This window comes from Oryctolagus cuniculus, chromosome 2, assembly GCF_964237555.1.
Source record: "Oryctolagus cuniculus chromosome 2, mOryCun1.1, whole genome shotgun sequence".
NCBI classification, from domain to species: domain Eukaryota; kingdom Metazoa; phylum Chordata; class Mammalia; order Lagomorpha; family Leporidae; genus Oryctolagus; species Oryctolagus cuniculus.
Window position 1 is genome coordinate 109,793,136 of NC_091433.1, and position 12,553 is coordinate 109,805,688.

A 12,553-nucleotide genomic window follows, 5' to 3' on the forward strand; every position below is an offset into this window, starting at 1 on the left:
TTGTAGTTCCTCGGACGGACCGCCGCAAGCCTTCCGGAAGTTGTTACGATCGACTTCCGGTTCCTTCCACCGCGAGCATCGCGGGCCCCCGCCGAGTGGTATCCTTTGCGGACGGAGACGGGAGCGGCCGCGGCGGGGCGGGGGACGCCGGAATGCCCCGGTATTACGAGGACAAGCCGGAGGGCGCTGCGTGCGCCGGCGTGAAGGAGGACCTGGGCGCCTGTCTGCTGCAGTCGGACTGTGTGCTCCAGGTAGCGCGGCGGGGCGCTGCGGGTGGCGACCCCTCCTGCCGCCGGTGGCCGGGCCCGGCGGAGGTCTCCAGGTGGACCGCGGGGCCGCCAGGAGCCGGGAGCTGGTTGTTCTCGGCGTAGGTCGCAGCCCCAGCTTAGTGAATGTGGGCAGAGGCCCAGGGAGTCACGTTTACCCTGTTGACTCTTGACCTCGGGAGGCCAAAAGCTCGGGGGTATTAGGATGTAGGTTCCAGCGCATGTTACGGAGCCCCCGAGTAACAGTGGTTTCGACAGGAACAAGCGCTCTCCCTGGCTCTTGTGTGTATAGGGCCGCTTGCCTCCGGCTTCCTTGGGTCCAGACACCGCTGGCCCTGTGACGGGAAACGGGGTGGTGCTCTCATGACTCTTGGCCACAGCTCGGGCTGGCCAGGCGACACGGAGTTAAGTGGGGAAAGGGGCGAACCTCTCGAGGGTTACACCTGCTTCCCACGATTCCATTGGCTGGAAGCTAGTCACATGATCACACACAGCCGCGTGATTGGCTGGGGAGGTAGCCCTCCGAAGGCTTGATAGAAAGGAAGCCTGAGTATCGGGATACCCAGCAGTGGCTCCTTGCGCGGGAGGGTGGGTGATGGGTTAGTTTCTCGCTTAGCTGTGGTCCGTCTAGACGGATGCTTCCACCAGGCAGTGGGCCGGGGCAGGGAGAGCCTGTGAAGGTTGCAGCCTAGACTAGGGCAGCACCAGCCCCTGTGTTAGTCTTTTCTGTTGTCGGCCTCCACACCGGTGATGTCCGCGCACATCCCAGCGGCAGAGGAACAGATAGGCACCAGCTCACGCGAGGGGAGTGTGGCTGGCACTTAGCGATAAAGGCCTGGGGTTTGCAGTGGCGGGGTCGGGGTCGCAGTCCGCCCACACTGAACATGTTCTGATTTTAGAGCACATGGTGCAGTTTTCAACCATAAGGAGACGAATATAACCCTTCCTGGATTTTTGTATTAACATTAAAAAAATACTATGGAAACCAGTGTTTTTCAAGAATTTAAGCACACCTTTAAAGTGCCGAAAAGTTATTTTATGATTTATTTGCTATTCTGTAAGCACCAGCCATCAACAGGAATAGAGAGCAATTTTTATGTGACTATTATCTCTTTTTGTCTTTGCTGTAACCTTAAAAAGAACTATTTTCAGAAAGAGTTATTTTGTACTTGGTGAGAACGTTTCCCAAGCATTGATGTTGTGTTATGTGTCACAGGAAGGGAAGTCCCCCCGGCAGTGTTTGAAGGAAGGATACTGCAAGGCTTTGAAATACTCATTTTTTGAGTGTAAAAGATCAATGGTAAGTGAATTTATAGAATTAAACGGTAACAGGTGCATTAGCAGGGAGCTGGATCAGAAGTGGAGCAGCCAGGACTCGAACCGGTGCCCACATGGGATGCCGGCACTGCAGGCTGCAGTTTAACCTGCTGTGCCACAGCGTGGGCCCCAGATTACTGGCTTCTTGGAACCTCCCGCTGACTGCCTCACCGTCAGGCCTGCCCTTCGAGCAGTCTCGGCACATGGAACCCCTGCAGCTCCACTGCACAGGCCGCAGACACCAGGGACGGCGCAGCGTCAGTGGCGTGCGGGAGCTGGGGTCCTGTTAGAGACAGGGCCGTTGTGGTGAGGGTGGGCTGCAGCGTCGGAACCTGAGGGTGAGCCGCTCACTGTTCTCTTTTGGATAGCCACGGGTACGGATTTTGGTTTGTATTTTAACATGGCTCTTAGCTACTTCGTCTAGAGCTCAGATAGAAAAAGAGGCTGCCTGCCCCACGCTGGCTGTGTTGGACTCATTGAGGGCCCATCCCCAAAATAGTTCTTTGTCGTAGAACTTACGGGACGTGACACTAACCGTCATGGGGCGATCCCGCCTTCGCTCAGACGGACTTCGGAGCCCGTGGCTCCACTACATCTCGAAGAAGCAGCCACGCCGTGAGCTGATGGCAGAGAGCGTGCCCACAGCCTATGCCGGCCGCTCAGGCCACTCGGGCCAGGGAGTCTTCGAGTCAGTTACAGAAAAGGGGAGAGACAGAACGAGAGCAAGAGCGAGAGCTTGTCCATGCACTGGTTCACTTCTGGCTGCAGTGGCCAGGCTGGAGCCGGGAGCTTCTTCCAGGTCCACCATGTGGATGGCAAGGCCCAAGCCCTTGAGCCATCTTCTGCTGTCTTTCCTAGATCATTGGCAGGGAGCTGGATCGGAAGTGGAGCAGCCGGGACACGAACCTGTGCCCATATGGGATGCTGGCACTGCAGGCAGTGGATTTACCTGCTATGCCGCAGCGCCGGCCCAGGCCAGGGATTCTTAACCCCGGGAGACACGTGCTGCTGAACTCTTGGAGGGGCCTTTCCCCTTTCTTAGCCACTGCCTATTTAAAGATTGCTAATCCATTGGAATGTTACAGGTTAGTTAGGAAGCTGAGTTTGCAAGACGAATGTATGTTGAGGATAGCTGAGAACAGAAGTGTGACTCGGATGCTGCTTCAGGGGGAAATCCTGAAGAGCGGCTTTGTGAACGCCGTCTGTGTGTGTTACCTTGTTTTTCTTGGTGGCTCTGCCCGTTGCCTGTTTGATTTGCTGAACACTGGTTTCCCTCTCTCCTACGGTGCCGCCCCTCTCCAAGGCTGTCTTTCCTTCATTCTGCAGGGCTGAATTTGACTTCATTGTCCATTTATTTTCAGCTGGACGCCAGGTCAAGATTCAGAGGAAGAAAAGGATATTGACACCGTTCTGTTGAAACCAAGACGAAGACAGCAGGACTTCCCTGATCACTGGCAGACAGGGCCAAACAGGAGGCGCAGCTTTTGCTGCATCTGTCGGTTAGCGAGGTCTGCCCTCCGTGCGCTGGGGAGAATGAATGAAAAGGTCTGTTTTCCAATATGTAGGAAGTGATTATTTTGATTAAGTTATTTTTAGGAGAATTTGATTGAAGAGTTACGAACTATGTGTTTTGCGTTTATTGTTCTAAGCAAGGAATGGAAAGACAGCTCTTTTCAAATCTGACCCTTACACATACAGCGTGTGAGGAGGAAGGCCACCGGTGTCACTGACAGCCGGTCACACGGAGCCTGTGCAGTGTGGTTGGGGGAGTTTAGGGTGACACTTTTTTGTGTGTTCAATCTGTCCTTAGTTTGAAAATAAACTGGTTTTGATTTCTTGAAGCAGAAATGCCTAATCTGCACTCACTAACGTAGCCACCCCAGTGCTGCCAGCACGCTCGTGCTCCCGAGCGCCCGTCTTCGGCCCGGCCTGCTCCGCACGTGAGCAGCGTCAGCCCGTTGGGGAGTCCCGATCCCAGAGCAGTGCAGGAACTCCCGTGTGCCAGGGCACATTAATCCATCTTCAGAGGAACCCTGGCCTTCCCTGGACCAGCTGCCCCGCGCTGGGCCAGAGCTGCCAGGGAAAGGGACGGGGTCTGGGACCTTGGCCAGGCTCCCATCACACACCGGACCGGACACAGGACGGGCCACAGCCCCAGGGGACTGAGAGCCCTGGAGTACACTCGGACAGCAGCCGTTCACCGTGGAATGCGAGGGCAGAAACCATGATGTGGCTGAAGCTGTTTACAATGACAGTAATTCATCCCATTCTGATCACTTCACTGAGAGCCAAACAGGAGTCCAAGTTTCCGCTCTATTTCTCTGCATTTTAGGATAATGAAAAATCACTGCTTTTTTTTTTTTTTTTTTTTTTTGAAGATTTATTTATTTGAAAGGCACAGTTACAGAGAGAGAGAAAGTGTTCCATGCACTGGTTCACTCCCCAATTGGCTGCAACGGCTGGAGCTGTGCCGATCTGAAGCCAGGAGCCAGGAGCTTCTTCCAGGTCTCCCACGCGGGTGCAGGGGCCCAAGGACTTGGACCATCTTCCACTGCTTTCTCAGGCCATAGCAGGGAGTTCGATTAGAAGAGGAGCAGCCGGGACTTGAACCGGCGCCCATATGGAATGCCGGCACTGTCGGTGGCAGCTTTGCCCGCTACACCACAGCACCGGCCCCCCACTGCTGCTCTGTACTTCCCAGCCTGCTGGAGTTCAAGCCTCCGAGGCAGCACGTGGCTCGCTCGCTTTGTGAACGTTGCCCTGAAGCTGTGGGCACTGAGGCGCTGCTCCAGAGTAGCACCGACGTCTGACGCGTGCGCTGCTTCGCACTGGGGAGGGAAGTGACTGTTGCACCCATGTAAGTGCTGGAACCTTTATCAAAGTCGCTTTGATAAGAAGCTCCTTAAAATATATTTTAATTTCATTTGAAATACTGAGAGGTCTTCCATCTGTTGATTTCCCAAATGCCCACGTCAGCCAGGGTTGCGCCAGGCTGCCGCCAGGGGCCCAGAACTCAGAGGCTCTCACATGGGTGGCAGGAACCCGGATAAGTGAGCCATCATCTGTGCACATCTGCAGGCAGCTGGATAGGCAGTGGAGTAGCCGGGACTTGAGCCAGGCACTGCGGTACAGGATGCAGGCATCACCAAGTCCCCGCCTCCTGAGCTGTATTTTGTAAAACCTAGTGAGCTTTATTGTTTAGTAACAGCTGAGATTTGGAGGAATTCACATACCATAAAATTCACCCTTGACCTACAAAATCCAGTCGTGTTCAGTATTTCCAGAGTTGAGCAACTATTGCCACTGTCTAGTTCCAGGACATTTCCACCATCATGGAGAAACCCACCCCCACTCCTCGTCACTCCTGGTCCTTCCCTCCCAGCCACCACCAGAGAAAACTCCACAATCGGGCCAGTGCTGTGCTGCTGGCATCTCTTATGGGCACTGGCTCGTGTCCTGGCTGCTCCTCTTCCCGTCCAGATCTCTGCCAGGGCCCAGGTGTTTGGGCCCCTGCACTGAGAGGGAGACCCAGAAGAAACTCCTGGCTCCTGGCTTCGGATCAACCCAGCTCCAGTCACTGGTGGCCATTTGGAGAGCAGATGGAGGACCTCTCTGTCTCTCCCTCTGTCTGTACCTCTACCTCTCAAATAAATAAAATGTTAAAAAAACAAAAAAAACTTCCACATTAAATCAAATCATAGAAACACTAACACCTTGTGCCAAATGGGCTTCCAGACTCCCTGGCCTCTTTGGTCCAGGGGTGGCTCCCATCATTACCGGCACCACCTCATTTGTACTGCCAAATACTATTCCACAGCATGGACATACCACATTTTATTCCTTCACCAGTTGCTGGACTTTGGACTGTTTTCACCTTGGGGCAGTTGTGACTAATGCTGTGAACATTCATGAACAAGTTCCGAGTGGACCTGTGTCGCATCTCCCTCGGTGTGTACCTACCGTGATTGTCTTCACGCATGATCACATGACAACAGCTTGATGAGCTGAGCTCTCCACAATGGCTGACACACCACTGTCCGTTCTCACCAGCAGTGAACAAGGGCTGCGGTTTCTCCACACCATCACCCCCACGTGTTCCCTATTTGACTACAGCCAGTCAGCGGGGACATAAGGTGGCTTTTCCTTGGGATTTTGATTTGATATTTCCCGAATGGCTAATGATGCTGAGCGTGTTTTCATGTGCTTATTGGCCATCCATTTGCATGTCTTTGAAGAAATATTTATTGCGGTCCTTAGGCCACTGTGCAGTTGGGTTGTCTGGACACAAATCCCTTAACGATGGATGAGGCCTGGCATGTTTTCTCAGAATCTGTGCTTTGTCGTCTCACGTTCTTTTTTTTTGACAGGCAGAGTGGACAGAGAGAGACAGAGAGAAAGGTCTTCCTTTTTGCCGTTGGTTCACCCTCCAATGGCCGCCGCGGCCGGCGCAGCACGCTGATCAGATGGCAGGAGCCAGGTACTTATCCTGGTCTCCCACGGGGTGCAGGGCCCAAGCACTTGGGCCATCTTCCACTGCCCTCCCTGGCCACAGCAGAGAGCTGGCCTGGAAGAGGGGCAACCGGGACAGAATCTGGCGCCCCGACCGGGACTAGAACCCGGTGTGCTGGCACCGCAAGGCAGAGGATTAGCCTAGTGAGCCGCGGTGACGGCCATCACTTTCTTGATAGTATCCTTTGAAGCACAATTTGAACTTGGGTGAATGAACACCCTGTAGTGTTTCTGAGAAACCACTGCCTCATGGAACCTTAGGGAAACTTAGTTTTCAGCTTAGAGTCTTGTAGCTTTCACCTCCTCCATGCAGGTCTGTAATGTTTCATGTCTCATGCCTTTAGTGGTAACTATAGTTTACAAATTCCTAATCACTGTCAGTGTGTAACAAAACTTACCATTCTCACCAGGTTTCAGTGCACAGTTCAGCAATGGTGCACGTCTCACAGTTGGGCAACTTCCAGTCCTGTGCTTCATGTTTGTGAAACCCAGAGTCCCCAGTACAGCACCCTCTCCACCCCGCCCCACAACCACCACTCCGCTTCCTGTTGCCGTCTGACTACTGTTCAGTGCGTCTCATTTGTCCCTTTTCACTGGACTCTCACGGCGTAAGGTTGTCCAGGTTGATCCACGCTGTAGCTGGTATCAGGATCTCCTTCATAAGGCCATTCTGTTGTATGTAAATACCTACGTATTTTGTTTAACCATTTGTCAGTGGATACTTGGGTTGCCCCACGTTGGGGCTGCTGTGGGTAACGCTATACACGTGGGGCTGTTAAATGCCTCTGGGACCCTGTTTTCAACTCCTGTGATTATTAACCTGAAGTGAACTACTGGATCATAGGGTAATTAATCCTTGTAAATTTTATCCTCATAAATCCACCATAGTGCTTTCCACAGCAGCCAAACCAGTGTCTATACCTGCAAACAGGGCACAAGGCAGGGTTCCAATTTTTCCAGATCCTGACACTTTTTCATTTTCTGTTCTTTGAATGGTGGCTGTGCTAATGTGGGGGGGAGGGGAATCTCATTGTAGGTTTTTTTTTTTTTTTTTTTTTTTTTTGGATAGGCAGAGTTAGACAGAGAGAGAGAGGTCTTCCTTTTTCCGTTGGTTCACTCCCCCACCCCAAATGGCCACTATGGCCGGCGCGCTGCGCTGATCCGAAGCCAGGAGCCAGGTGCTTCTCCTGGTCTCCCATGTGGGTGCAGGGCCCAAGCACTTGGGCCATCCTCCACTGCACTCCCGGGCCACAGCAGAGAGCTAGACAGGAAGAGGAGCAACCAGGACAGAATCCGGTGCCCCGACCGGGACTAGAACCCGGGGTGCTGGCGCCGCAGGCAAAGGATTAGCCTAGTGAGCCGCGGCGCTGGCCTCATTGTAGTTTTGATTTGCATTTCCTTAACGATTGGTGTTTACATCATTTTATGTTGGCCATCTGTGCATCTTCTCTGGAGAAATATCTCATGTCCTTTGCCTGTTTTTAATTCGATTTTTGCTCCTTTGTTATCCATTTGTTAAGGTTCCTATGTGGTCTTTTTTAGTTTAAAGATTTATTTATTTGAGAGGCAGAGAGAGATCTTTCATCCACTGGTTCATTCCTCAAATGGCCATAAAGGCCAGAGCAGGGCCAGGCCAAAGCCAAGCGCTTCATCCAGGTCTCCCATGTGGGTTCAAGGACCCAAGCACTTGGCCATCTTCATCTGCTTTCCCAGGTGCATTAGCAGAAAGCTGCATTGGAATTGGTGCAGCCGGGACTTGAACAGGCGCCCATATGGAAGGCACTGTGCAATAGCGTTGCCCCCCCCCATGCACTCTTGATATTAACCCATTCTTAGTTACATAGTTGGCAATATTTTCTCCCATTCTGTAGTATGCCTTTTCATTCTGTTGATTCTGTGCTTCGATGCACAACACATTTAAGTTTAATGCAGTTCAATTTTAATTTTTGTTGCTGGTACTTTTGATGTTGTCTCCAAGAAACCATGGCTCAGTCCAGTGAAGCTTCTCCTGTTTCCTTCAGGGAATTTTATAGTTTTAGCTTAAATCTTTGATCTGTTTTAAGTTTATTAATTTGAAAGGCAGAGAGAGAAATATTTTGCATCTGCTGGGTCACGGAGCCAAGCTGAAGCCAGGAGCTCCACCCGGATCTCCCACGTGGGTGGTAGGGACCCAAGTACTTGAGCCACCGTGTGCTGTCTCTCCCAGGATGCTTTAGCAGGAACTGGGCCATAAGTGCAGTCAGGACTCAATGCCAGGCACTCCGATAGGAGGTACGGGCATCCCGAGCCATGGCTTACCTGCTGCACCACAGTGTCTGTATGTGGTGTAAAGTTAGGGAACAACTTCAGTTCTTTTGGTGAGGGTAGGCTTATGAATTACCTGTTTGTTCCTACCAGTTGTTGAAAGACTGTCTTTTCCCTGTTGAATGCTGTTTGCACCCTGCAGAAAACAATTTGAACATATATGCCAGTGGGTTGTTTTTTTTTTTTTTTAATTTATCTGGAAGACCAAACTTCAGAGAAGATAGAGATCTTCCATCTGCTGTTCACTCCCCAAATGACCACAGTGGCCACAGCTGGGGCAGGCCAAAGCCAGAAGCCTGGAATTCCACCCAGGTCCCATATATGGTTGGAAGGAGCCCACGCACTTGGGCCATCTTCTGCTGCTTTCCCAGGGTTATTAGCCAGGAGCTGGATCGGAAGTGGAGCAGCCGGGACTCAAACAGCTGTCCATGTGGGATGCTGGTGCTGCAGGTGGTAGCTTAACCCCCCACACCAGAACGCTGAACCTGTTTCCAGCGTTTCTTTCTGGGCGCTCTGTTCCATTAGACTGTGCTGGTCTTCGTGCCACTGGCACACTCTTGATTGCTGCAGCTTGTGGTGTGTGAAATGAGAACGTGGAAAGCTTCCAGCCTCCTTCATTTCCAAGGCTGCCTTGAGTACTTGGGGCCGGAGAGTCCACGTGGATTTCGGGATGCCTGTGTCTGTTCCTGCGGAAGCATGGCTGCAGTGTGGAGTCTGTAGCTCGCTTTGCATGGATACTGCTGTCCATGTCTGTCTCTGTTCACTGGTGTCTTTAACGTCAACAAAATTGTGTCGTCATCAACATACAAGACTTCTGCCTCCTTGGCTGGCTAAGTTTATGCTATTTTCTAATACTTTCACAAATGGAATTGTGTTCTTAGTCTCCTTTTCAGATTGTTCATCAGTGGTGGGTTTTCACATTTAGTTTTTATTGTCAGTGCAGAAGAGTGAGTAGGAGGTTTGCTTAATGTCAACACAGAACCGTCAAGGAAGTCCCTGGCAGCCGCTGTCTGGATCGTGCGCCTGTGCAGCCTCACTCTCATCAGAGCCCCGCCCACTGCCCTCTGGAGAGGAAGCCACTGTGCTCCTGTTGGCTACCCTGCCCTAAAGTCTGCCCTTGACTATCCGGTTCGGCTCCTGGTGCTGGGTGTAGGATACTAAGCACGTAGACAAAGCAGTGCGGTCTTGTGGTGAAAAGGCAAAGATTCCGCGGGAGCAGCATAAACACCGCTCTTCACCCTTCCATTCCAGACATGTTTTGAGTGGCTCCTTTAGGGAAGGCATTACACCTGCCCCTCACACACAGGCAAGTGACGTGGTGCACAGGACGCACGAGATCTCACGGCCATGTTCCAAACTGAATGCAGGGAAGTTTTTTTTTTTTTTTTTACTAGAGGGCCAACTCATTCTGTGCAGAACTAAACACAGGTGAGGGAGTGCCAGGGCTGGGCCTCGAGGACGGATAGGGACGGATAGGGAGGCTGAGAAGTGGTCCCGACCGGAGGGGAGGTAGAGAGGCCACAGCTGTGGGTGTGTGTGCATGCGTGGAAACCGTGGGCAGGCTGGAGAGACAGCAGACCTTAGTGGCTGCTGGGAGCCGGCAGGGAACAGATGTGGATGGGGGGGGATGGGGGGATGGCGGGATGGCGGGATGGATGGGGGGGTGGGTCGTTTACTGGGGCTCAGCCAGCCTGGAGGAGACCCCGTTGGAGACACTCAGCAAAGTGAAGCGGCTCTGCCGGTGGGTGTGGATGGGTCTGGTCTTGGGACACAGGCTAGGAAGGACCTCGTGTGCAACTCACAGCGTCCACGGGTCACGCGTGGCACAGAACAGGCTGAGGATTTTCAAGAGCGTCCTACAGGAGAAGGGGGTTACAGACGAACGCTGGGGACCCCGCCAAGTCACGGATGGATGGAGAGCCAGAGCGAGCGAGAGGGTCACCCGCACAGTGGGGTCACAGCCGCCCAGGGCGGGGCCGTGGCGTGGACGAGGCGGCAGGGAGGGGTCTGCACCCGCTCCTTCCCCGCCCTGGGAAGGAAGGCACGCGCTCCATCTTCCAGGCCTGCTCCTCACACCTGTCAAGTGGCACAGCAGAGGGGACTCGGCCGCCTGGGCTGGCCCCACAGGTGCGTGGGTCGTGCTGCAGGCAGCAGGTGTGGGGCCTGGCGGGGAGGGGGGCGAGGGGAGCACGGCGGTTCTGATCCTGCACTCAGGGACCACAGCGTAGCGGGGGTGGTCAGCCCCAGTTGGTGCCACCTAGGGGGCGGCACAAGCTGCTGTGTGGCTTGGGGCAGGCAGCGGAGGGGGTGCCTGTGCAGGCTGGCTCCTGGGAGCCCACTGCAATCCCAGCAGGCAAGGTTCTCTCACCTGAAGGCACTGCCTGGCTGGCAGACTGACTGCAGAATGATCCCGGGGCCGATGCGCACCGCGCAGGCAGGATCGGGAGCAGCCCTAGCCTCGGCCTCTGCGCCCCCAGCGCCCCCAGCAGTTCGCACCTCTCTCCTCTCTCCCCCTGCCGGGGCCGGGTGCTCCCGGGGATGAAGGAGCGAGCTTGTGGGTTAGCACGGCCCTCTCACACGGGGCTGGTTTGGTTTCCTGCCTTATGGCTCTCCAAGGCTGGCTATCGTCCCGTGTAGACGTGCTTGCTTTCTACCCTTGAGAAGAGAGAACGTTCACAGTGTGGACACAGTCCCAGGGCTGGCCTCCTGACCAGGCGGGGCCTGCCCTGTGCCCACCGTCCGGAACCTCCAGTTCTGTGGCCATTGGTGCCCAGGGACTCCTGGGCTTCTGGATGCAGTGGAGCGAGGCCTCACCGCAACACAGAGAAAAACCAGCTCTTAACAGCGGCTGGGAAGGGAGGGCATTTTGGGGGGAAAGTGACAAAGGACTTTGTGTGTCCCCACAAGGAGAAATCTGTAGGCAGCCCGCTGGCCAGGTGAGGTACAGGGCTCAGAAGGGCCTCCAGGAGCAGGAGAGAAGTGCAGGGCCAAGGCCATGCCCTCCTCCCACCGCGTCCTCCCAGGACCTGCTGCCCCGAGCGCGAGCGTCCTCCTGTCCCCAGAAGAAGCGGCAAACACGGGCGACTGCTGAGTGCGCCCCGCTCGGGAAGACCCAGGGCCTTTACTGCTCCATGAGGAACACACAATGCTGATGAGGCCTTTGTCTACTTGAAACTGGTGCCAACCAGCTGTTTTGACTCCCAGGAGGCAATTGGCAAGGTCACAGCCGCCGCCACCCCAGGGCTGATCACTTCCACACTCAGGAAGATCACACATGGCCAAGCTCCGCCCCAGCTTCCCCTGACACAAAACCCCCAGGACCCGGCCGCCAGCAGCCGCATCACCCACAGCGCAGAGACTGAAAGGGAAACTCAGGGGCAGACCCCAAGGGCATGAGAAGGAAAGGGCAAGGGAGCACCCCCCGCAGAGGTCCGGGGGGCCTGCCTTTAAGAAGCAAAGTCACGGCTGGCTTGGCGGGGGCAGCCGCTGAGTCAGCCACCTCTAAACACAGCACAGGACTTAGGCCAAAGTAATTCCAGGTGGACTGACCGAAGTGAAATCAGAAGTCACAGCTGTAAGGACAGGTGAACAATTACAGACGTGGGCATGAAAGCTAAGGCAGGTGGGGCTGGCGCTGTGCTACAACAGGTAAAGCTGCCGCCAGCAACACCAGCGTCCCACATGGGTGCCAGCTCCTGTCCCGACTGCTCCACTTGCGATCCAGCTCCCTGCTTATGCACCTGGGAAAGCAGCAGAGGATGGACCAAGTGTTTGGGACCCTGCACCCACGTGGGGGACCCAGATGGAGTTGCTGGCTCCTGGCTTCAGCCTGGCCCAGGTGTGGCCATTGTGGCCATCTGGAGAGGGAGCCATTGGAGGAGGAGCTCTCTCTGCCTCTCAAATAAATAAACATTAAAATAGTAATAATAATAATAATAATGCAAGCTAAGGCAGAAACCATAAATAGCATTTGGTTTAATTAAACATGGGAGACAACTCCCATGGGCTAGCCTGTCGCCCAAATGCCCAGAGCAGCTGGGCTAGGCCAGAACCACAAGCTGGACACTAAATCCAGGGCTCCCCTGCACGTGGCAGGAACCCACTGACTCTAGCCATCACTGTTGCTCCCCAGGGTCTGCACTGGCAGGAAGCCGGAG

At 54.2% G+C, this 12,553-nt stretch overlaps 1 protein-coding gene across 1 annotated transcript; it reads left to right on the forward strand.

Annotated features, from left to right (window-relative positions):
- COA5 (cytochrome c oxidase assembly factor 5) lies at positions 1 to 3,431 on the forward strand. Its single transcript, XM_002709995.5, has 3 exons — positions 1 to 251; positions 1,483 to 1,566; positions 2,945 to 3,431. Exons 1-3 carry the CDS (start codon positions 153 to 155, stop codon positions 2,984 to 2,986), a joined length of 225 nt encoding a protein of 74 aa, XP_002710041.1. The 5' UTR covers positions 1 to 152; the 3' UTR covers positions 2,987 to 3,431.
- The last annotated feature ends 9,122 nt before the right edge of the window (positions 3,432 to 12,553 follow it).